This window comes from Pelobates fuscus, chromosome 4 (assembly GCF_036172605.1).
Source record: "Pelobates fuscus isolate aPelFus1 chromosome 4, aPelFus1.pri, whole genome shotgun sequence".
Lineage (NCBI taxonomy): Eukaryota > Metazoa > Chordata > Amphibia > Anura > Pelobatidae > Pelobates > Pelobates fuscus.
In genome coordinates this window covers 255,050,248-255,076,938 of record NC_086320.1, presented here as the reverse complement: position 1 = coordinate 255,076,938, position 26,691 = coordinate 255,050,248, and the positions used below count along the sequence as shown (strand labels likewise).

The window sequence follows — 26,691 nt, the reverse complement described above, 5'->3', positions numbered from 1 at the left end:
TACATGATTTTTTTTTTCACCTCTGTGTGTGTTCCGTTAAATATCAATACATTTATCCAATAATTTTAAACTGTTGTTGCATATTTAATACGTTGTGGGTAATTTTTCGGTACAGAAGCAGGTTCTGAATCTTTTGTTCTTACCATGAGTACTAGGGAAATATATAAATAGTTTTTTACATGGCTTGTATGTCTGCCATATGTTGAACAAAGCATGTGCCTCAAAATTATAAATTATTTGACACAAAAAAAACGAACAAATATAGAATAACAGTAACAATTCAGTTATTCTCATATGTTTGACTGAGTTGATTTTGATAACTCTGCCCAAAACCTACTCCGTAGCATGATACAGAAAAACATTTTTAGTTTAGCGTCTCCAATATGTTCGAGAATATGCTCCCATGTTAAAATGTGCTTTGAGAATTGTGCTTTATTTCTGCCTTTTACACTAACAATCTGTGCTAAAATTTTCAAAGGCTGTGGCTAGGAGTTGGTGTTAAGATATTTAATTCACATTAGTGATTTTTATTTGTTAATCCGATTACTCCTTAAACTATGTTCCCTAATGAGCATTAATGAAAGTATCTTAATTTGTGTGGCTAGAATAAATAGTGTATTCTACCTATAAAATAGGCAATATATACATATCTCTGTAAAAACAGGAGTAATAGGCGCTCACTAAATAAACTAGAGGTGGGCAGCAGTGAACCGAGCAGGAGTTCCCAACGCCTACTCAGAATAGTGAAACAAACAAGGAAAAAAGTGGTAAACCGCGCCCAAACAGTACAAGTAATAATGAAGATGTATACATACAAACTGTCCTATAATAAGGGATGTATGGAACCTTCAATAGAAAAATACAAATCAATAATAGTGCAGTATATCAAGCAAGTGAGAGTAGTTGAAACTATATAGAAGACTAACTCACACTTTGCAGAGCTACTCAGAGCTCTGCCGTATAGCGCCTAGACGGTACAATCCCCGTCTCAGGATGTCAAGTGATGGTGCAGTGCAGGGTCCAATCCTCCACAGTAGTATATGGAAAAAATAGAGATAGGATCCAATAGTATAGTATGTATAACAAACAGTGTTGGTAAAAAAAGGAAAAATATCCTACTTATAGATTTCAGAGCAAATATCTTGCTCTAGTATGTACAGCATACGGTGGTATAATCCCCACCAACGGATATATGCCAGGATTCAGGAAAATCAGGAACAGCAAATAAAGTAGTAAAAACTGTAACTTTATTTAAATATAAAATATGTCTATAATAGAACAAAATCAACTACTTAACGCGTTTCGCCCAGTCTAGGGCTTCTTCAGAAGTATCAAGTCCAAGTATGGATAAAATCCGCTTATATAGGTGTCCCTGATTGCTGAAATTTGGTCCTGGTGTGATTCCGCTTCCTACTTCCGGGTCGCGCACGTCGCCCGGAAGTGACGTCATCGTATCTTTCCGTGGCATGCTGGGACATGTAGTCTCCCTTCGTTTGTGTTGTATGCAACACGGAAGTGACGTCAGTATAACTCCCAGTGCTCCATGGGGCATGTAGTTCGTATTGTCCTCCTTCCCATAGACACGATTTCGTCACCCGGAAGTGATGTATCGCAGTACATAGTAGTATGGGAATTGTAGTTCGGCAAATTGCCGATATAGGGTACAGTATATACGGGGGAAAAATACAAATAGAGAATAAAGAATAAATAAGTAAACATAATAATATATCAGAACCTCTATGGTATATATTAGAAAAGTAACCAATAAGCAGAGATTATAAATATATGAATGGATATCAGACATAAAAATATGGGCATGTATATAAATACATAAGGGGTGGATAATTTGAATGCAGAGTTTGACCTTTTTAACTTTTTATAGTATTTTTACTATATTTTTTATATTTTTATATATATTTTTTTTACTATATATCTCTGCATATTATTTTATTTTACTTATTCTATTGTCCACACACCACCTCTTGAGTACCACTTTAAGAACTCTTATGCATGGTTCACTTTATGCATGGTATTCTAAAACTATGTCCACCATTCTTTTTTTTTTTTATATATCTGAATATATTACTTTTACTTCATGTATAATATGTTGGCCATCTTTTTGATATATGCCCCTGTTGTTTCTTTTACTATAATAGTGTCCACCCCATATGTATTTATATACATGCCCATATTTTTATGTCTGATATCCATTCATATATTTATAATAAGTAGGATATTTTTTACCAACACTGTTTGTTATACATACTATACTATTGAATCCTATCTCTATATTTTCCATATACTACTGTGGAGGATTGGACCCTGCACTGCACCATCACTTGACATCCTGAGACGGGGATTGTACCGTCTAGGCGCTATACGGCGTAGCTCTGCAAAGTGTGAGTTAGTCTTCTATATAGTTTCAACTACTCACACTTGCTTGATATCCTGCACTATTATTGATTTGTATTTTTCTATTGAAGGTTCCATACATCCCTTATTATAGGACAGTTTGTATGTATACATCTTCATTATTACTTGTACTGTTTGGGCGCGGTTTACCACTTTTTTCCTTGTTTATATACATATCTCTATTTTGTCTGTCTATGCTGTTCCACATTTCATCTGGCAATGAGAAAAAAAAAAAAAAGACTTTAATAGGCGGACCGAAATTAAAAGAATAATGTTGTGAATGTTGAAAAGGCAGTGTCCACACAACATTAAAACCACCGACAAGTGGAGTGAATAACATTGAATATATTGTTACATTGGCACCACTGAAGGGGAGGAATATGCAGTTTGGTCTGGAAATATATGGACACAGACGCAAGTTTTGTTGTTTTGGCTGTTTACCAAAATAAATTCACATGACCGTTAAAGTACAGTCTCTTAGCTTTAATTTTTATTTATTTATTTTTTTATAATTCTTTATTTTTGTGTACATGGATATACAGAAAGGCATTCTTAGCCACAATAGCCTCTGCAAGCACAAAATATCACTTTATTTTGCATTAGTGTATTTTGTAAGTGTCTTATTAGGAAAAAGTGCTGCATGTTTTACACTACAGATTTTCCCCTTTCATATCATAAAAAACGAATCAGTAAGAATATGTTTACTGTTTGTTACTAAACCACTAACTTACATGTTTTGTGTTGTTGCCCTGTATTGTTAACCTATATTGGTCACTGCATGATTCTCTTTAACCCTTTGTATGTGATTTTAACTGCATCAGATTTCTTTGCAGTTCCCAAGACTGAACCAGTTACCTGGAACTCTGCATTTTCTCTTAGCTTACTTAGTGCATATTCTCATCTGTAACTCTTATTGGTCACTTGTACAGGACTCTCTCGCAGAAGTGGAGGACAAATACAAGAAAGCGATGGTATCCAATGCACAACTTGATAATGAAAAAAGCAATCTGGTGTACCAGGTGGACACTTTGAAAGATGTAATTGAGGAAATGGAAGAACAAATGGCAGAATATCACAGAGAGAATGAAGACAAAACAAAGGTAATTTCTGAACTAGTTGCTTGGATGGCAGGCTTTAGTCAGTGATGAACTTTACTTTTTGCAGCTGTTTACACAAAGTGTAGTGTTTTTTTTAATTTAGTATTTTGTTTTCATTCATAATGAGTGAACTATTTCAGATAAGTAATTCACAAACCTAGAATCAACACATTTATGTTTTGTTCAGTTTTTCTGTAGACATAGCAGCATAAAAAGAGTATCACAGTACATGCAAATTTCGTACAAAGTTAAAAGCTTAAAGTTTGCAACATTTATAAGAGCTAACCTCTATATATAGAATTTGTGACACATTTTGAATTAAAAAATACACTTTTTATATATGGAAAGGTGTAGCTTTCCTTAAACCCCTTATTTTGTATTTTTTTTTTTTAAATATATAATATTAATAAAGGTGGATAAGTTGGGGGGGCGGAGCCTGGCTGTGGAGCTGAACAGACGCGTGCAGCACGAGCTCTCGCCTGAAACTCTACTTACCTCGAAATAATCGCTGCTCCCCAGATACAAAATCGACTAAAAACACAATATTCACGAAGGGGATGCAAGGGAGAACAAAAAGAGACCACTTTTGAAACACTGAGCCACCGTGAACGCTGACTGCAAAGCTGGGGCCTACCGCAAAAACGACTGGCCTGAAAGGAGCTATGGGAAAGGGTGAGGCGGCCGATCACCCAACCCTGGATACCGACATGAACTCTGCGAGGCACCATCCACTAGCCCTCCTCCCTCCCCCCCCGCCGGTGGGGGTTATCCCGGCAACAACAGCATACTCACCGTGGACACTCCCGTCCCAGAGGCTGCACACATCAGGAGTCCCTGACTCCAAAATGGCGGATGCCACGCGCCAGTCGGCAGGCACAAATGCAGGTGGCGACCTAACAAGCAACACGTTGACTAAACTGGACGAAATCCTTGATGCTTTTTGGGCTCGGATTTCGGAGAGGGCGCAGGACACGGATAACGCTGTATGGCCTAACCCTGCGGGCACACCCCTGACAACTGCGGGCTCCGAACACAAGAAGGGTAAAACAAGCCCGGATAGGGCGGCGTCCCTACCCTGGACCGGGCAACGAAACCCGGTTCACAAGCACCTAGCCAGATCCAGAGGCCTACCTAAGGGCCCAAAGCTGCACGCACAGCGGCAGAGATGCGGTACTAAACTGCCAAGACGGATCACCCAACGCTTCCAAAATTTACTGGAGGCCACTACCGTGGGCCGCCCACAATGCCATCCCAGGTTGAAGGCCGCAGGGAGTCAAACTCCGAAGCACCATCCACACCGCCGGAGGCCTGCCCGCCGCTGGCGGCGGCTGAACACCCAGGCCTCGCACGGCGCCCGACGACGGGTCGACCCGGCCTCTATGAGCAACCGAGTCGGTGGAACGCAGGTGCAGGCCTTTGTGAAGACCTGGGGCCGGAAGGCGGCCGTCATCAACCCGCACCACGCTGCAGCCTTGAGAAATTTCCAAGACGAGGGGTCTGTATACCTCACCCTACTGGCCCTTCCCAGCAGCGGCATAGGCTAAACCAACCTCTGGGACTGGCAGCACGGTTTATGCCGCGCACTACCATTGACTCTCGGGGACCTGACCCTAATGGCAGGCACGAACTCCCCTTACTGGACTTCCACCCGCAGACACACATACCACACGGCTTCATGGTATTGCCCAGTGATCGCATTTAGTCAATATATATGCCATACTTATGTTTAATGCTCTGCATTTAGCTATTACCCTTACAATGGTTGTAAACATACTGTGTCTTTATGCCTTACCATTTATATTACGACTTAGAGATGCACACATGGGACCTGACCACTTACAGTCTACTTAGCCTGCATAATTGTCAAGCAGCAAGCCGACCATTTCGTACTGAGTTAACTATGTTCATGGTCACTATATGGTAGCCTGCCCATAACGCCACTTATGCATCCAGGCCCTAAGGTCAGAATCGCACTTAAAACATGACTGTCTAAATGACTACTCCCGTAGCCTCGCTACATAAGCACACGCCACAACATACTTATCGACACTATACTGTGCCCTAACCCGCATGCCACGCTAGCCTTACTGACGCAAGATATACTTCTCTTCCAGCCTAGATGTGTGCTATTAGCTAGCTCCCACTCGTTATTACCTTGGGTTTACTTTACCCACATAGAATGGCACACTTATAAACCTCTGTATACAACCCATGACTTCGAATCCCTATGTTTGAGGGACGACAGTCGCAAGCTAGCTCTTCGCTTCATTAATATTGTTAAGCATCATTTATTCTTTTTATTCACTACAGTTACCAAGCTTGTATCTTTATGACGTTTTAAAACACAAAAAATATGGCAATCCTTCTTCGGAGGGCACTGCATACCTTCTTGTTATTATTATTATTATTATTATTATTATTATTGCCATTTATATAGCGCCAACAGATTCCGTAGCGCTTTACAATATTTTGAGAGGGGGGGGGATGTAACAATAAATAAGACAATTACAAGAAAACTGACAGGAATAATAGGTTGAAGAGGACCCTGCTCAAATGAGCTTACAGTCTATAGGAGGTGGGGTATTAGAAACATTAGGATAGGAAATATCAAGTAGGAGTGAAGCAGAGCTGGAGGAGAGAGCAAAGCACTATTCCATAGGGACAGGTATGTAAGGGAGAGATTACTCTGGGAGGCCATACGCTTTCCTGAAGAGATGGGATTTAAGGCCCTTCTTAAATGATTGAAGACTAGGGGAGAGTCTGATGGCAGTAGGCAAGTTATTCCATAGGAGAGGAGCCGCCCGTGAGAAGTCCTGCAAGCGTGAGTTGGCCGTACGGGTGCGAGCAGCGGTCAGGAGGTGGTCGCGGGCAGAGCGGAGGGTACGAGGAGGGGCATACCTCTGGATCAGTGAAGAGATATAAGAGGGGCTGGAATTGTTCAGTGCTTTAAATGTATGGGTTAGCACTTTGAATTGACTCCTATAGGATACAGGGAGCCAATGTAAGGACTGGCAGAGGGGCGAGGTGTGAGAGGACCGACTGGATAGGAAAATCAGTCTAGCTGCAGCATTCATTACAGACTGTAGAGGGGCAGTACGGCTTTTGGGGAGACCAATCAGGAGAGGGTTACAGTAATCCATGCGGGAAATTACTAGAGCATGGACAAGCTCCTTGGTAGCATCTTGCGTAAGAAAGGGGCGGATGCGGGCTATGTTTTTGAGTTGGAACCTACAGGACTTGGCAACAAACTGGATGTGAGACTCAAAGGTGAGACCAGAGTCAAGTATGACGCCAAGACAGCGCGCTTGTAGGGATGGACTTATGTGGATATCACTGACTTGAAGGGAGAGTGAGAGAGGAGGATCAGTATTAGGAGGAGGAAAGACAAGGAGTTCAGTTTTAGAGAGGTTAAGTTTGAGAAAGCGTGACGACATCCAGTCAGAGATGGAAGAGAGGCAAGCAGTGACACGTTGCAGGACGGCCGGGGAGAGGTCCGGTGAGGAGAGGTATATCTGAGTGTCATCAGCGTACAGGTGGTAGTTGAATCCAAAAGAGGCAATAAGTTTTCCAAGAGAGGCAGTATAAAGAGAAAATAGAAGGGGACCAAGGACAGAGCCTTGGGGAACTCCAACCGAGACAGGGCGAGGGGAGGAGGTATCCTTGGAAAAGGAGACACTAAATGAGCGTTGGGAGAGATAGGAGGAAAACCAAGAGAGGACAGAGTCACAGAGACCGAGTGATTGAAGAGTTTGAAGGAGAAGAGAATGATCAACTGTGTCAAAGGCAGCAGAGAGGTCAAGGAGAATTAATATGGAGTAGTGACCTTTGGATTTAGCGGAGATTAGGTCATTAGTCACTTTGATAAGAGCGGTCTCAGTAGAGTGGAGAGGGCGGAAGCCAGACTGAAGAGGGTCAAGGAGAGAGTTGGAATTAAGGAAGTGAGACACACGGGTAAAGACAAGTCTTTCCAAAAGCTTTGATGAGTAAGGGAGCAGGGATATGGGACGATAGTTCGAGGGGGAGGACGGGTCAAGAGATGGTTTTTTCAGGATAGGTATTACAGTGGCATGTTTAAGGTCAGCAGGAACAGTGCCAGAAGAGAGAGAGCAGTTAAAGATGTGTGTTAGGATAGGCACAAGACAAGGGGAGAGAGATCTGATGAGGTGAGATGGGACAGGATCAAGTGGGCAAGTGGTGGGGCGAGAGGAATGGAGAAGTGCAGCCACCTCTTGTTCAGTAGCTGGGGAGAAAGTCTGAAGGGTAGGGAAAGCATGATTTATGTGTGGTTGAGAAAGAGAACGGCAAGGAGGGGAGAATTGTTTCCTTAGCTGTTCAATCTTGTCAGTAAAGTAATATGCAAAGCTATCAGCTGTAAGGTTAGTTTGGGGGGTGGCCACAGCAGGGCGGAGAAGGGAATTAAAAGTGTCAAAGAGACGTCTGGGATTGCGGGAGCATGAACTAATGAGAGAGGAAAAGTAGGACTGTTTGGCGAGGGCAAGGGCTGCGCTGTACGAAAGCAACATGAATCTATAATGAAGATAGTCTGCCTGGGTGCGAGACTTCCTCCAGGAGCGTTCAGCACAGCGGGAGCAACTCTGCAGATAGCGTGTTGATTTATTATGCCAAGGTTGGGGTCGTGTTCTCCTCGTGGTGCATGTTTGGAGTGGGGCTGCAGTGTTCAAGGCAGATGTGAGGGTAGTGTTATATGTGGAGATGGCCAGTGAGGGACAGGAGAGGGAAGGGATGGATAGCAGTTGTGAATCAATGTCAGCCGACAGCTGCTGGAGGTCAATAGAGTTAAGGTTCCTCCTGAGCTGAGGGGGGTTAGGCTGAGGTTGTTGGGTGAGGGGGTAATTGAGAGCAAACGATAAGAGGTGGTGATCAGAGAGAGGAAATGGAGTGTTGCAGATATTAGATAATGTACATGAATAGGAGAAAATAAGGTCGAGGGTATTGCCAGCTACATGAGTGGGAGAATTAGCCCACTGCAATAGTCCAAGGGAGGAAGTAATTGAAAGTAGTTTAGAGGCTGCTGGGGTTAAAGGTGGGTTAATGGGAATATTGAAGTCTCCAAGAATTAGGGATGGAATGTTGGAAGAGAGGAAGTAGGGTAGCCAGGCAGCAAAGTGGTCAAGGAAGAGGAGAGGGGAACCAGGGGGACGATAGATGACGGCAATGTTAGCAGAGAAGGGTTTGAAAAGGCGAATTGAATGAATTTCGAATGATGGGAAAGAGAGGGAAGGGGGGGTGGGCAGGGTTTTAAAGGAGCAGCGGGGTGAGAGAAGAAAACCTACACCGCCACCTTTAATCTCCGCTTGTCTTGGATTGTGGGTAAAGTGAAGACCACCAAAGGACAGTGAGGCAGGGGTAGCAGTATCCGAGGGAGAGAGCCATGTTTCTGTTAGTGCAAGTAGGTTTAGGGAGTGTGAGATAAATAGGTCATGGATGGAAGTAGATTTAAAGGTGCTGCACACAGAGCGTGCATTCCAGAGGGCAGCTTTAAAAGAGGAATTATAGTGAGAATTACATGGAATGGGTATTAGGTTGTAGTGGTTTCTGGTGTTTGAACCAGGTGGCTGAGTAGTGGAGGGACCAGGGTTTGGAGAGACATCACCTGCTGCTAGGAGTAGTAGGATGGAAAGGAAGAGAAGGTGCGAGTAAGATTTAAATGTTGGGGATGAGAGCTTGTATTTAAGGGATTTAGGAGGGGTGTGTGGAGAAAGGCTGGATAAATATGAGTAAAATTATTAATCTGTGTTACCCCACAATGCCTCCTTTCTCTATTCTGTACCCCATAACTCATGTGCCATAATAAAAGAAAGATTTACAAAAAAAAAGGTGGATAAGTTGTGTAATATTTTAAAATGCTAGCTGTCATGAAGGAGAAAGGGGTAAGTAAATTTCACCTTTCTCAAGTACACCAAGGAGGCTGGTCACCTAAACATCTACAGGACACCATAGCATTCCTTCTCCCACTGGTGATGATGAATGGCACATGGGGTGTGTGTGGAAGCTTATAGTTTAGGCTGTCAGTTGTTCAAATCCCCCTTTCCTGCAGCAGTTCATCTGTCTGGCTGTTTTGTATATTTTCCTATCTCAGGTAAGGATATTGGTAATTTAGATTAAAGACCCAGGTAGTACGTACCTGGGTTTCGTTTTTTTCAATTCCTACCTGCTTGGGTACTACCCATAAGTAAATGCTGCCAAGTTTGATCAGGTATAAGAAAAATAGTTTCATAATTACCATACTTTTCTTTTCCTGCTCATTATACATGGCAGCATTACATTCCCACCTATCTCCTTTGAGAGTTGTGGAGCTGGTTACAAAGATTGCCTAACAGTGAGGGTGGATCTATTTTTCTACTCATTTCAGAATTCTATTTCCTGTTCTTTCTAAAGTTAGGAGAAGAGCTAACCCATATGTATATACTACAGTGTATAATAAGCCGTAAAATAAAATTACGATAAGTATACAAATGTTTTTACTTATTGTATTGCTAATGCTGACACCTATAATGAGCAATAAATGAAATTTACGGTAAGTATAAAATAAGTGTCCTTATTGTATTCCTAAGACTACTGGTATGCTGTTCTTTTAAAAATGAAACTGATTGGTATTTTTGCTTTTCCCTGGTTGAAAATGTTTTCTTGCATCATAGAAGACCTAAGATGTAAAGAGATTGTATTATATTATATAAATACATATTGTAAAGAGGGAGTGTGCTGAAAAGATTGCTAGTTAGTAAATTTACTTGAGTAAATATGTTGGCCATTTTCCTATTCAAATCATGCACGGTTATTCACTAAAGTGAGAATTCAAAGTGAATTTAAAATGCAAGTCTAATATATCCGAACTGGTAACATTTTCTAAGACAGCTATGCTTTCACGTCCGCTGCTTTGGCTTAAAATTTAAAACTCTGATGGTGTCTTACAATAGAATCCTTGTACTGGATAGATTTTATTTTTCAGCAGCATTTCAATAAACAATTGCAATAAGTACTAACAGTAAATCATTGGTAAACCTAGTCAAGTGCAATTTCCAATTGCAGAATAAGAAAAGCAATTTAATAGCATACACGTTCATCTTTAAACGGTTTACAGTTTGATGCATTTGCTAGCAGATTTGTGGACATGTAGTCATGTTCCAGATTTGGTAATTGTATATCTTTGTTACCTATAGGAATTGGAAAGGCAGAAGCATTCATGCAGCATCCTGACACACAAATTAGAAGAATTTAAAGAAGGCATTCGCCAAAGGGATGAGCTTATAGAGGTATAAGACACATTTTTTGATTATATTTTGATATATATATATAGTAACAACAGTAGAAAAATGTATTGCTTATTGAACTAGGTTGATATGTTGCTTATTTATTGCTCTTTTTCAACTCTGTTGGTTTCTTCTTCATGCAGAACTCTGATCAATATGTCAAATGGTGTATGTAATAGTTCAGTGAAATCACCTCAAACTTACACAAACAAGTTAAAGGAAAAGATGGAAAGAGTAAAGCATAATACTAATGCGTATCATCACTTTAACTAGTCTTTGTCAAAGTGCTACAGGATCACTAGGAGCAGAGCACAAATTAAATGTTCAAATAGCAGAGCACAAATGAAAATTTTGCGGTCATGTGACATGGTCAACATAACCAATAAAAGGGCTGAGGAAAATAGGTTGTTATACTGTTTAAGATAAAAATAGAAATATTCAATTTATGTATTTGTTGAAACACCTGTTGGAATGGAAGGATGAAAAACAAAATGGCACTGTGGCACATTTTGGTTCCTCCACATTTTCAATGCTACAAAGAACTCTTTGGCTAAAAACTGAAAGTCTTCCACGCCTGCTCCTACACGAATATATATGTAAAAATATGGAATGTTATACATGTTAAATTTGTTGATCCACAAATAAGATGATATCTCTCTTAATGGCACATATAATCTAAAAATAAGCAGTAAACAAAAGCATTGTATATATGGCAGCACTATTTCTTAAAAATTAAAAAGGGCACAGTCTGCATTTAAACCGTAAGGAACAAGTGTATTTAAAACAAATGCCAATTTAATTTCTCGTTTTCTCACCATTTGTTATATTGCTAGCATGCCATGGTGCAGAATTTTAAGAATTTGGCATTTTCATTATGTGTGTATTAAAGTGTTTTGATTATGATTAGTAAAAACCTTCAGAAATATTTCTGCAGTGTTCTGCTAACCTTGTTGTTAAGCTTCTTGTTGTCAACCCTACACCATGCAAATATTCAAATTCAGTTATTTGTGTATTGTTTTTATCTGGAGACTTACTAGCTACACAGGCTTTGCACTTATTAAAACCTTTTTTGTCTTAAAATGTTTTAATGAATGTAGATGTTTTTCTTTGTATAGTTTTTAGTTAGACAAGGTTTTAAGTTTGGAGTAAGATGATAGCTTACTCTTCAAGGATATGTATTTTTCTTTTACATTTTTTTTATTTTTTTCATTTTGCTGCTGTATTGGTAAAATCAAATATGATTACTGATTTTTGCAAGGACTGTGACATTGGGTAAGCTTTTCTCTGAGTTGCCTAAAGCCTTCAATGAGGGATCCAATCCTTTTTTTTTTTTTTTAATTTAAATTTAGAATGTATACTAGGTTTAATATTTCAGTCGTGAAAGCTAGTTTCCTTTATGTATATTTTTAGGGATGCACATTTCCGTGGTAGGATGTCTCACACTGTGAGAAAGGGGGTGGAGGGTAATGTAGTTGGTAATCTGCAATTATATTCTGTTTAAGTACCCATGTACTTCAGTTTCTTGCATGTATTTGACTGCTTTTCCTTTTCTTGTATTGTCTTTTTGTCTTTACTTTTCTGTTCTCCCTTTATTTCTGCTCCAGGAAAACAAAGTCATTAAGCAGAAAATAGACTCACTAACTAAAGAGGTGTATGACCTACAAGAAACTGTTAATTGGAAAGATAAAAAAATTGGGGTAGGAAAAGAGTGAGGAACATGCGATGAGAAAAGCTATGCACAATTTTTGTGGAAGAGACCATTTGTCAGGAACAGAGCTATAATACATTCTCTATTAAGGAATGATTCCAGAGGATTGCCTTAGTAAAATGTGGTATCTTCAGAACTTAATTTTTTTCACTCGAGTTCAGGTTTTAATTAACGCAAACATAATTAGCGACTTACAAGCATATATAATGAATTATCCATGTATAACTCAAAACATGCTCTGTCCTAATTAGTAACACAATTACACACTAGAACACATGCAGACATACTTTAGCACACACATACAGACACCCTAGTACTGATGCTTTCTATCTTACTCCAAGAGAGGGCATGAAATTAATCCATGTAGTTGTCCTTTCCCTGCTGTCTAGTGGTGGAAGAGCAGGAAAGTCATTCACTGAGCCGTATAGCATTTCTGTCTGTTACTTCTTGGTATCACACAGATGCTTTAATATCACTTCACAACACATGCTGCCCATCTTAGCATTACTATCGGCAATTTCCAAAGTTGAACTCACACTGTTGCCAGGCAGTCAACAGTTAACACTGCCTGACTCTTGGAGACATAACTTTGTGAGCCACTCAAATTTATTTTACCCGACGTGGCTTTGGATTAGTGCCCCACTTGGCCCACAAAAAAGGGCAGCTCTGACTTTGGGCTATATTTCTTTAACATTTTCCCAACATTTTTCAAACTTTGTCCTATAGAGAAAAAAAGTATAAAATTAATTTGCTTTGTGATGATTGTTTATAATTAATTTAATATACAGACCCATGCAATACTCGGTTCTAAATATGCAGTTGTAATATGAAGGTTCTAGTTTCAAGATTTTGCTCTCTAGATCAAGGCTAATAGCCAGTTTGCTGCTAAGGATAGATAGCTAGTTTTGCAAACACAATCCTCAGTTGCTAAAGTAGCATTTTAAGTGAGGCACATTGTCTGCCTTGCCTCTTATAGAGGTGTGTATATGAGAGAGAGAGAGTTGATACCTGTCGACTTGCACTCTACCTTAAAGGACTGTATAGGTATAAAAAAAAAGCATATCCTTGTTCCCCCGCCCACCAACAGTAAACCTACTGTTACTAAATGCTTTATTCCCTAAATAGTGTAAAAATGTGCTTTAGAAGTATCTTTTATAATCTTCACTTTGAGCAGATTTTCTGCTCCTCGTCTGATTACATGTCATTATCCCCTTTGCTTTTTCCCTGCTTCCTGTATTTCAGCTGGTTTGTCCCCCAATGGCCATGCTCGAGTGATTCTCTATGAAAATCTGTAATGACACGCCTTATTGGACAGAGTTTCATGATGCAATTTGCATCACTCAACACATGCCCACAATGCCTGCCAGAAGAAGTTACACAATACAAATATGGCGTTTAGACACTAGAACTTACATACTACATTACACACACATTAGGTATCATAGTGTAATATGTTTGTTATAAATAAGTAAAAAAAGACAGACAAACTCATGAATGCCTATAGAGCGTTGTTATATCTATATGTGTGTGTGTGTGTGTATATATAAATATATATGTATCTATATTTTTCTATATATCTCTATCAATCTATCTAGGGAGGTAGTCTGGCAGGGTAGGGTTAACAGTGGTTAGTGAGGTTGACTGACAGGGACTGGCAGGATAGGGGTTAACCGTAGATAGTAAGGTTGACTGACAGGGACCTGCAAAAAAAGAGGTTAACAGTAGGTAGGGACGGAGGGCAAGGAGCAAATATGGGCCCTTCCCTAGTGCATTCTGTGCTGTGGGCATTACTTACACTACAGAAAAATTGCCTCTATTTTCATTAGCTAAAAAAGGTGTTTGTTAAAGAGACTGAGAATCAGAAACATTAAAATTTGAGAGAAGGTGTCTAAGGAGGCTGGGTTACACTGCTGAAAACAGCTAAACATTTTACAGCACTGCAGGAAAACTACACAGAATTGAAAGAAAAATAAACTAACCACAGGTATTTGAGCTTTTTAGCTTCAATTTACACTTAACTTGTTTAGCTGACTGGAGTGTCCCTTCAACAAAATTATTGGCTTGGTGCTTACCATCCGCAACTCTTATCACATAGTTTAGTTGTGTGCATTTCAATTCCAAGGTCAACAAAAGGTATCAGGTCAGCAGAGAAACAGTCTGTGAAAAACAAGGGTAACCAGGTATAGGGACAGGCACTAAAAAGGCCCCCTGATGGCCATACAGAAAATATCTCAAGGTATTAGGGCATTGAACAGTAATAAGAATAAGGGAAAACTGCTTATGGAACAAACACCTGTCCGAAGACTGCGATGGAGTAGGATTCCATGAGGAAAAGGTCCAGAAACCATGATCCAGGAGCACAGGTAGCTAAGCAGTGCCTCGCAGCAAAAATATGTTGAATTGTTAGGAAAGCATAGAGGCCAGTATAATTAGTTTCATTTAACATTTGGGGCCGATACTGGGAACGACCAGGAGCTTATCTTTAGGGTGTTCTGGTCGACTTTGGGGAAGGGTAGACTACAGACGAGAGCAGGATGCTGGACATGAGTCAGGAAATGTAGGACAATAGCAGGCAGACTAGATTCTTAGCAAACTCTGCATTTTCAGGGATCTTGGTAAGATCCAACCCTTATGGAACTTGAGTTTAAAGGTGTAGCGGAGCCGTTGTTGTGCCAACAATTGAGTAACGAGATGAAGCTTCCTTAGTTTGTGCAATGTGTTAAAGCAGGCCTTGACAAATCCCAGGTTGCCATGGCAACTAGGGGTTTTGTCCTGACTCCTGGGTTTTTGTCAGTCCCTTCAGCGTTGGCCACCTTAGGGTCCCTCTGAGGCAGGCAGCTGTGTGGAATGGAAGTGGGCTGCGAGAGAGCTGTAATCTTCCTGCTATTCTTTCTCTGCTCCCTCGTATGTTGTTTATTGAGGCCAGGAGTCGGGACATGACGTCACTCCAACCCTGGCATCACTTAATGGCTTGCGAGGGAGCAGATCAAGAAGAGTTTGAAGATTACATAATCACAGCCGCTCTACAGGAACTCACTCCAGCTTTCCCATCAAATTTGACAATTTCAGCCAATCCAATGCTTTCCCATAGGAAATCATTGTGAAGCTATTGAACATGTGCAAAAAAAAAGATATTATGCGCCAATCAGCATCTCCTCATTGAATTAATGCTATGGGGGGCTTTGAGTTTCTTTATGCAGAGTGTGGGGACGTTAAACATCAGTGCTCCACACTGTGCAGGAAGCACCTCTTGTCGCCGTCTGAGTGACTATCACTAGAAATGTTACTAGGCAATGATTTTAATACTGCCTTTTCACAGGAAGCACCTCTAGAGGCTACTGGAGGTGTTCCTACGCAGTATTTTAAACAGTAATTTGTACGCACCATAGAGATCTTTTTTCAGTGCCTTACTGATTACTGTAAATTGTTTTTCCGGAGTTGGTCTTGTTCAATTTGACTTCTTTTTTAAAAGCATCTTCTATGCATAGAAGTAGTAGTATAGCTTGTTCTTTTATTGACATTGGTCTGTTCCTATTAATTTAAATATGAAAAGCATGCTTACTTTTAGGACTTTGCTTGTAGTGTTTTGTGCAGTGAGTGAATTTTGTGATTAATTAGTGCATGGCTGCAGTATTTCCGCTGATTTCGATAAATATATGTTTTGTTTCTAATAACCAAGATTGTGTTTTAAAAATTTGCCTAACAATATTCACATTTACAGAAAGCACTCCTGATGAGTTTATTTTAAATTTGTTCTCATTAGTGAGATATATTACTATTTTATTGTTTTCTTGATTAGTTAACTAAATGTAACTTTCTATATAATATAACAAACTGCATTAATATATAGCAATTCTGATGACCATAAATAGCAGACCCTGATAACGCAAATTAAAAGGATGCAAGTATAGGGAAGATCAGCTTTCCTAATACATACTAGATATTAAAACCTACACCAATTTGATAGAACTAGTACTTTATTATAATACAGTAAAAAAAGAATATTATGAGGAGCCCCTTATTCACACTGGAGTGCATTGACTCTGGCTCCACCCACTGCCAGAAAGCTATCCCCCCCCCCCCCCCCCCCAAAAAAAAAAGTGCAGCACAATCCTCAGTGATAATTTTTGCAATGCCAAGATAACATGTAACATTTCGACCATACCAGGCCTTTATCCTTTATCAAACGTCACATTTTATCAAATGTCGCATTTAATTCCAAGGTGCATTAAATGCTATACGTTCCTTCTCTATCACTTAAAATTTAATTCCGAAGTGCACAAATGCTTTGTATTTCGGCGAATGTTTTACTTTAACTCCAAATCACCAGCAGTAGTAATACAAGTGGCAACATTGAATAAAAATGAATCGCAACAAAATATTTCCAATAATGCTCTGCTCTTGAGTGTATTCCATAATAAACCCTGACTACATCAGTGGCAAAATCACCCTGAAACACACAAAGAAAAAGGGACTTTAGGGAGAGGAACATAAATCATAATCCCTCTTCATTCCAACGGGTTCAAAACTATTTAAAGAACCACTAAATGTAGAGGTCCTGTAGGTTTATTTTTTTGAAGCTGCACAGCTTACATTGCAGGGTTAAATCCTCGTCTAGTGGCTGGTATACTGACAGCCACTAGTGATGCTTGCTGCTGCAGCAACAGAATACAACTTCGGCACAAAACTGCAGTCCCTATAGGAAAGCATTCACTGGTTTCCTGTGTGGAAATTTGATGTGGGCACGGCACTCTGTGAACAGCTTTGGGTTGGACCATCATGGAGGAGGTAAGCAGCGCCATGGGAGCTTTGGCGCTGGAAGAAGGCAAGTAAAAAATAAAAATAACTTTCATTAAATTGTATGCCACACTGTGGAGGGATCTTGTTATTAGGGAGAGACACATTAGAAATTCTAGTTTCCTTTCCTTGGATGTCTTCATCCAAAGTTCCCTCTGCTTTAACATTCTGAGGGTGTCCTCTTTTAGGTGTAGTAAGTTGCTCAATGATTTAAATCCAAAACTCTGCAACATTGTGAATATAAACATGTATTCTTAATGCTATAGTGTTCCCCTACCTTTCTAGATGCCCAGGGCCCCCCACAGGTGTATAACGTTAGTATGTTTTACTTACCTTTAGTGATGTCGCGAACATGAAATTTGCTGTTCGCGAACGGCGAACGCGAACTTCCGCAAATGTTCGCGAACCCTGCGAACCGCTATAGACTTCAATAGGCAGGCGAATTTTAACACCCACAGCGACTCTTTCTGGCCACAATAGTGATGGGCCCCTACCCACCTGAGCGGTGGGTGGGGGCCCTAAACAAGAATAGGGGGGGGGGCCTAATGTCCTCACCCCTGGCCCCCACCCCTGAGCGGCGGGTGGGGGCCCTAAACACAAATTGGGGGAGGGAACCTAATGTCCTCCCCCCTGGCCCCCACCCCTGAGCGGCGGGTGGGGGCCCTAAATACCAATAGGGGGGGGGGGGACCAATTGTCCTCCCTCCCGGCCCCCACCCCTGAGCGGCGGGTGGGGGCCCTAAATACCAATAGGGGGGGGGGGGGAACCTATTGTCCTCCCGGCCCCCCCCACCCCTGAGCGGCGGGTGGGGTCCCTAAATACCAATAGGGGGGGACCTATTGTCCTCCCCCCCGGCCCCCACCCCTGAGCGGCAGGTGGGGGGCCCTAAATACCAATAGGGGGGGGGACCTATTGTCCTCCCCCGGCCCCCACCCTTGAGCGGCGGGTGGGGGCCCTAAATACCAATAGGGGGGGGGACCCCACTGGCCCCCAAATGTCCTCCCCCCCCGGCCCCCACCCCTGAGCGGCGGGTGGGGGCCCTAAATACCAATAGGGGGGGGAGAGACCCAATATCCTCCCCCCCCGGCCCCCACCCATGAGCGGCGGGTGGGGGCCCTAAATACCAATAGGGGGGGGACCTAATGTCCGCCCCCACCCATGAGCGGCGGGTGGGGGCCCTAAATACCAATAGGGGGGGGGGACCTAATTTTTTTATTTTTTTTTTTTTAATTCTTTATTTTTACTGTGCAAGAATAATTACAAGCATAGGAGTGCCACAACAGCACGCATCGGTTAGTCAACAGAATATTCAAATAGGCACTTGAAAACTGCACACATTTTTTTGTATTACGTTGGAACATGCTGGGTACAATTGTGATGTATAGTGAGGAAGACTAAGCAAGCATGTGTCAGGAAATAATATACTATGAGGAGACAACAGGTTAGTCTAACTGACAGTAAGGGAACGATCAGCCAAGATAAGTATCAATGTGTGTATGCCAGTTAAACATCTTAGAGTCTCGCGTAGTTCAGAATCACTATGAGTATATGCTAACAATATAGGCTACGCTTGCTGTATAGTTGGCATGTAAATAGTAAAGTGGACACCAACCAAATAAACTTAACGAGTTACAAGATTGCTAACAGGTACATTTTTGACAATCTGTATTTGGTTGTGGTAATAAGTTGCACAAGACAATCGCGCCGTAGTGACAAGAAACTACATGTTAAATTTGGTTATATGACTTATAGAAAATATTAACAAAGAATACACAGACAACATTACGCTATACTGAGCAGATAGTGGCAGCATGGTCAACATTGAGAAATATGCTAAGAAGGATAAGACTATTATGTTAAACTGCATGCTGAGCAATTATATGGTAGCTGTAAGAGTAGTACACTGACTGTGCGGCAAACAAGCTAGTAGCCAACTGGGCTCATTAGTAAACTGTTTAAAATCAAAAAGATAAGAAGCCGCTAAAAAAGAAAAACCTCAACTCCATCCTAAGCTGCGGACATAGAGATTCTCCAGAGAAACTATTCAACTCCCTGTTGGAAGGCAACTGGACAGTAGGTACGAATTTGTTTTAAAGGTCCCAGGGAAATTTTTGTTTAAAAAATACAGTATAGCACGTAAAGTGCTGGGGAAAATTAAAATATATGATCCTGTCGGGATCCGGGTACGGATAATAATGATGGAGTTTGTCGTCAGCCGGAGGGTTTTCTCAAACCTGGTGAGAACTACTCTCTCGTCCTGTACCCGTAGGGGGCAGGTTGTATAACAGGGGGTAACCTGAGGCCCAGGGTCTACATTACGTGCGCCAGATAAGGCAAATTGGAGGTAAATTACGTTAACATGTGGACTGTGTGTAAGCTTAAAGGCACAGGTTTAGGCAGTGCTTGTCTGTCACAAGTGAGTCACTAATAAAAAACAGTGGGTAGTCGAAAGAACAAAGTTCACAAGAAACATAGTCTTATCTTAGAGCCATATGGCCCCCCCGGGGTCCGGCAGGATAGGTAGCACCCGCAAGGCTTGTGTAGCAGGAAGCAAGTCCACGAGGTCACTTGGGTGAGGGTCTGGCGTAGACCGGGTGTTGGCATCGGGCCAGGGGCGGGGTGCATTGTTAAACTATGTACATTTTGTAGTATGTGGGTATGTCCGCGTCTGCGAGGGAAAGTGTGGTAGTCTGTTCAAGAGTTCGTTGTCCGCATCCACAGACCTTTAGTGGGCATCGTCTAATTTTTTTTTAACAGTGAGCTGCTCACTGTTTAATAGACATGCCCCTACTCGCGGTATTGTGAGTAGGGGCACAATTTACTAATACTAAGTAATTTCAGGGTCTAGCAAGCTATTAACATAGCAGGGGATAGGAAAATCTAAATTAAACAGAACTTGCAATAAAGAAAGGATAAACTTCATTAACAAAGTGATTTAACGCCTAAATGGCAGAGAATTGAGCAGTGAGGCTGCAGGGGCATATTCTATATACCAAAACTGCTTCATTAAGCTAAAGTTGTTTTGGTGACTATAGTTTCTCCTGAACAAAATGATATATGACAAGTGTGGGTGCACACATGATACGTTTTAATCGCAACTTGTACAACTGCCTCAGTCCTTAAGGGGTTAAATAACAAGCACTTATTGATCAATGGATCAAGGTTTGAGAAAGGCCTGGTACGGCTGAAACATTACCTAAAGGATTGTGCTGGATCTCCAGTAAACCTTCCTATTTATGTGAACATAACTTAGCCATTACATGTACAGCAGAGGAACAAGCACAAAAAGTAGCATTAAAAATAGACGTTTGAGTGCTGAGCACCAGCAACACGGTAGAAATATAAAATATACCAAACCAAAGTAAACTATGCACAAGAAAAATAAGACCTTAAGTAGAAAATCTAAATAAAGTTTTACTAACAGAGTTCCGAAATTTTCTGAAGACTCTGACACCAATGGTTTTCCGTAGCAATTAGAAATTTAGCAATTTTCTTTTGCAACAAATAATCTTTCCTGTCCTTTGCATCAGTTGGATGCGCTGCATTGCTTTGAATCATGCACTGTCCCAGTTGTTTGATTGGTGTTCAGCTTGAAGTATGTCTTAGAAGTGCATGACATCTTTTGCATCTCTGTGCAGTGTGTGCAGATTTCTTTAACTCTTTTATTTTTCCCTGAAAGTATTTCTGCCCATTTGTTTTACTGTCCTTCTTTCTATTTCATTCCTATTGCTTTCCCTGTTCTTTGCTCTACTTCTGCGTAATTGCCTGCGTGCAGGCATTAGAGAGACAAAAAGAGTACTTTGACTGCATTAGGAATGAGCGGGATGAGCTCAGAGATGAGCTGGCTGACATGAGAGAAAAAACAAAGGTATGGAAATTACAGTTTTTGAGACAAATGGTAAACTTGTCTAGCTACAACATAGTTTTAATGCTTTGTGTGACTTAGACTATTATTCAATTCTTTGCAGCAAGGTATATACCTACAAGCTGAAGCAATTGGTGACATGCCTTGTGTTTTGTTTTTTTGTATGCTATTTAATATTTACCCTATGCTAATGTTCTAGAGATAGAGAATACAAATAAAGCTTGCTTTTCTCACACTCAATCAAATGATTATACCAAATTCTGAATATTTCCAGATAAAATTTGCTTTTATACATCTTTACATTCGTTTTTTTTGTTTTGTTTTTTTTTTATCTTTTCCAACAGGAATGTGTGAGCAAGGACAGATAGTCTAATGCAGTGGTTCCCAAACATTTTAGGTTCAAGGCGACCTTAATATTTTAATATTTTTTTCAAAGCGCCCAAAGTCAAAATAATGTTTTAGTTTGGATATATGTACAGCGCAGCTACATATACTGGGCCCATATTTGGCCGAAATGCTTGCCATTCAAGCGCAGATCCAGAACCTCATTTTTGGAGGGGCACTGGTAGATTATTTAAAGAAACAATCCAGGCACAATAACCACTACAGCACTTTTTAGTTATGATTATGGGTTATGGTGCCAGTAGTGCCGTAGTAAAACTGTTTAAGAACAGTTTGACAACTTAGCTGGGATCTGCCTGGATAGGGGCCGCAGAAGTGTGAAGGGGTAGTAGTGTGTGTGAGTGGTGAAGCGTGTGTTTTAGGGTTTGTGAGGGGTGCAGTGTGTGTGAGGGGTGCGGTGTCTGTGTGGCAGCTTGTGCGTGAGACATACGGTGTGTGTGGGGGCAGGTTGTGTGAGGGGTACAATGTTTGTGGGGCAGTGTGTGAGGGGTACAGTTTGTGTGTATGGAGAGGCAGTGTGTGTTTGTGTGGGTGGGCAGTGTGTGTGTGTATCAGAGGGGCAGTGTTTGTGTATGTATCGGAGGCGGTGTGGGTCTGTGGGGGTGGGAGGGTAAATGCATGAATATATAATTAATAACCTCATCCCTGGTGGTACGGTGGAGAAGCCGTGGTGGTCCCAGTGGTGAGAGTGAACCCTAGCAGCCTCAGGAGGTTGCCGTGGTAACCGTGGCAACCCTCCGAGCTTGGGAGAGCAGAACCCGGCGGAGCTGCAGGTTAAAACTCCCGCGGGTTCTCTCTCCCTCCCCTGCCGGCTGCCAGCATTACAGTGCTAGCGGGCCGGAGAGGGAGTTTTTTGAGATCCTGCAGAACCAGGAGGGGAGAGGGAAACACAGTTCATAGCACCGGAAAAATATATCTTGCGGCTCCCCTGTGGGGCGCTGCAGCACACAGTTTGGGAACCGCTGGTCTAATAATTAAACTTTGATGGTGGAAGTCTATAAAAAGAATGATTGTCTCTCTAATTGACTGACTGGAACCAAAACTCTCAAAAAGGCATTCAGACATAAATTGAAAAGTCAGGTGAAAATGCTACCTTTAAATGACCAGAACACTGCAAATTCTTTTTTTTTTTTTCTAGGATTTTTTTTGTTTTTTGTTTTAATAAGCAATGTAAAAAAAAAAAAAAATTTTTTTTAAACTAGCCAAAATATAGCCTTGCATGAATTACTTCATTATGTCTCTGTAATGTTTCACTATATTTATATTTTATTGTTTTTTAGAAGCATGGCTTAGTTATTATTCCAGATGGGACACCCAATGGCGATATTAATCATGAACCAATGGTTGGTGCAATAACTGTGGTATCACAGGAAGCAGCGCATGTTTTGGAATCGGCAGGAGAAGGGCCCCTTGGTAAGTATTTTTATTATATATTATTTTTTTCTACTATTGCTGATTTAGACTTTTTTTGTTTACATAATAGGTGTTAGCTTTTATAGCTACAGATTAATTATTGTTAAGTCACAGGTATGGCAGGAGAGGGAGTAGTGCAAGAGGAACTGAAATTTTATAAACGCAGTATGTAACGTTAAGGGGAAATGTTAATTCACATGATTTTTATACTATATTTACTAATGCCTATACTTAACCAATATGTGTGAGTTGTGAAGAATAAAATTATATTTTGAAATCCACACATACATAGTTATTACATTGTTACATAGGCTGAAAAGAGACATGTGCCCATCAAGTTCAGCCTTCCTCACATTTGATTTTTGCTGTTGATCCAAACGAAGGCAAAAAATAAAAAATAACGTTCGAAGCACTTCCAATTTTGCAACAAACTAGGGGGAAAAAAACCCTCTTGACCCCAGAATGACAGTCAGATTAATCCTTGGATCAAAAAGCATTTACCCTACATTGAAAAAATATATCCTTCAATATTCTGTTTTTGCAAGTATGCATCTAGTTGCTGTTTAAATATCTGTATGGACTCACTTGGATAACACTTTTTCAGGCAGAGAATTCCATATCCTTAATGTTCGATATGTTCCATTCCTTTTATTAATTTTGTAGCCCGCCTCTGCACTCTTTCTAGTACCATGATATCCTTCTTTAGAACAGGTGCCCAAATTTGCACAGCATATTCAAGATGTGGTGTTACTAGCAATTTAAAAAAGCCGCAAACTGATATTCTCATCCAAAGAATGAATGGCCATTTTCATGCATGACAATACCTTGCTGGCCTTAGCCACTGCTGATTGACATTGTTGCATAGTTTGTTGTCTATAACAATTCCCAAGTTATCCTAGTGTGTGGTTATCTCTAATTTGCATTCATTAAGGATATAAGTTGCTAGTGCATTCTTGATGGCGAAGTGCTTAAATTTCATCTGCCATTTGAGTGCCCAGTCTATCTAAATCCCTCTGCAGCAAAGTAATATCTTGCTCATATTGTTTTACTTTACAGCGTTTTGTGTCATCTGCAAACACTGAAACATGGCTTTCAATGCTTTTTAAAAGATCATTTATAAACATGTTAAATAGAAGGGGTCCCAAAACGGAACCCTGAGGGACACCAGTTGCCACCTCTGTCCAGCTTGAAAATGAACTATTAATGACAACTCTCTGTACTCTATTTTTAAGCCAATGTTCTACCCAGGAACAAGAACGTTCATCTAGACCGATTCTTTGAGTTTGAACACTAATCTATTGTGTGGAACTGTATCAAACGCTTTGGTAAAATCCAAAATAGATCACATCCACTGCAACACCCTGTTCTATATACTTCTTACTTCTTCGTAGAATGCAATGAAGTTAGTTTGACATGACCTGTGCTTCATAAGCCCATGCTGATAACCATGTTCTTCTCAAGGAATTCCGGAATACTATCCCTTAATAACCTTTCAAATACGTTCCCAGCCACAGAAGTTAAGCTCACAGGTCTATAATTTCCAGGCAAGGATTTTGAACCCTTTTTGAATATAGGAACCACACCCGCCTTCCTCCAATCCTCTGAACACTTCATGAAAGAAAAACAGAGGTTCACTTATTTCCACACTTAGTTCCTTAAGTACTAGTGGATGGACACCGTCAGGCCCTGGAGCTTTGTATATCTTTAGTTGCTGACGCACCTTGTCTTGAGTTAGCCAATTACATTTTTTCTGCATGTTTTTTTGCAGCAATCATTTGCATATATATTGCCATACCTCTTTAAAAGACCACTAGAGTCATCCGGGGTACTTCATCTCAATGAAGTGACTGGGTTCAGTAGTCCTGTGGATTTTATCTTTCAAAGTAAAGCATTGCTGTTTTGCAGAAACAGCGAGGTTTACCACGGAGGGTTAAACATACCTTCAGTGGCTGTTACACTGACAGCCACTGGAGGCGCTTTCGCTGCACTGACAGAGAAAAACTTGGTGCTTTCCTATGGGAAAGTTTGGTTGTGTGCTTAACACTCGCTGTGCATGCGCATCAAATTTCCAATCCTCTTTCGTGAGGAACATTGGATTGGACCATGCCTCCTCAATGACGTTATGGTTGGAGAAAAGTTCAGCAGTGCTGGGAAAGGGCGAGTAAAACCCTTAATGTTATTATTTTTATGGGGCACTGCAGGGGGAGACGATATAACTGTGGACACGGGCAAGAAAGCTTTGGTGTTCACTTTAGTGTTCTTTTAACCTGCAACTGGGTGTTACCATTTTGCTTCCCAGTCAGAGGAGTGTTTTTAATACGTGAAATCAAGGACTCAAGACATGGTACACCATGTTCTTGGGTCCCTTGAACACATATTGAAAAATATGGGATGCTGCATGTAGCAGTAAGGAAGGACAATGCATGAGTGTCCATGGTGTATAATGAGAAGATGGGTGGCTTAGTTTCCTACAAATACTGTGGAAGAAAGTATACTTATAACTTCTACTGACACACTCTTGTTCCAAATAAATTCAGTTAGTATATTTTATTATGGTGAGAGAAAATTAAACTGTTTTTACTTAAAGTGACTGTTGTTTTGCTTTTTTTTTTTGGTCTAGTACAGTTAACGCAGCTCTGTCCCCTTCCAGTGTCTTTACATGTTTTGCAAAAGACCCCAATGTATCAATGTAAACATTGGGAAGTGGTGGCCTTGGGGTGCAGTAAAGGTGAGTTATACTTACCTGATGCAGACCCTTGCGTGAGCTGCCTCCTTTGATCTTCGGCTTCTGGCACTTTATCTGCCAGGCTCACACATGCTCATAAGTACAACACAAGTGTCTGTGGTGGTTGCAAAATTGGCTTCCATATATGAGATTAGTGAGACAATAAAAACAAATAATCTTTAACTGTATTACTTCAGTAATTTGTAAAAAAAAAAAAACAATAATATTTGTCCCAAGCAGCTGGTGTTGGTGTTTATATACTTAGGAGTTGCTGGAAATGTGGTGATCCACGCCTTTGGAATAGTAACCTAGAATTTAAAGCCTTTTTTGTATTGGATTGTGATGGCAACTACAACATGATATAAATAATGTTGGTTGGAAATACTTTTTTTGTAGATGTGCAAAGACGCAGCTTTTCGTTTCAGCAGATGCCTGCAGTTAATCTCTTTATGCCACAGGAATGATTCATAATCCTGTTCTGTAGTTCCAGATGTGTAATTTAGTTTTTAAATTTGTTGCACAGAATGTGAATTGTGTGTAATTTATCTTATATTTGGATTTACCACAAAACCACTGTCCATGTCTTAACCATTGCAAATTTTCATCCATCAGTTATCCTTGTGATAGCTTTTTAAGACAATGTGCTACCTTTATCTGAATACTTCAGGACTCTAAAAAACCCAAACACGCACATCATATAAACAGGATGCCCTTTCCTCAAATGACCACTTAATTTGTATGGCTTCGGTTTCTTCCCCAACTTTTTTTGTTTTGTAAATTTGTGTTTACTGAGTTTTTAAAGAGCACAGAAAGGACATACTGAGACTTACAGGTCCCGTAAAAGAGACATGGTGTAATAAACGGCAAGACTCGCAGGTCTCAAAATGTGGGAAACAAAACTCTTCACTCAGATCGTCGTCAGCATGGTCTAACAGCAGACACTGAGTATTCAGATACTGTTCCGGAAATCTGATTAAATAATTTCCTAATCATACAGTTTT

At 40.7% G+C, this 26,691-nt stretch overlaps 1 protein-coding gene across 10 annotated transcripts in view; it reads left to right on the top strand.

Annotated features, from left to right (window-relative positions):
* The window catches only part of LRRFIP2 (LRR binding FLII interacting protein 2), a 191,614-nt gene that overhangs the window by 148,205 nt on the left and 16,718 nt on the right, over positions 1 to 26,691 (top strand). For 7 of the 10 annotated variants that reach the window (XM_063452046.1, XM_063452049.1, XM_063452047.1 and 4 more), the window contains 5 exons: positions 3,342 to 3,512; positions 10,691 to 10,783; positions 12,385 to 12,477; positions 21,061 to 21,153; positions 22,833 to 22,965. In XM_063452046.1, coding sequence (XP_063308116.1) covers positions 3,342 to 3,512; positions 10,691 to 10,783; positions 12,385 to 12,477; positions 21,061 to 21,153; positions 22,833 to 22,965 — 583 coding nt within the window. The remainder of the gene's footprint in view (positions 1 to 3,341; positions 3,513 to 10,690; positions 10,784 to 12,384; positions 12,478 to 21,060; positions 21,154 to 22,832; positions 22,966 to 26,691) is intronic. The other 3 variants (XM_063452050.1, XM_063452055.1, XM_063452053.1) reach the window with 1 other exon arrangement.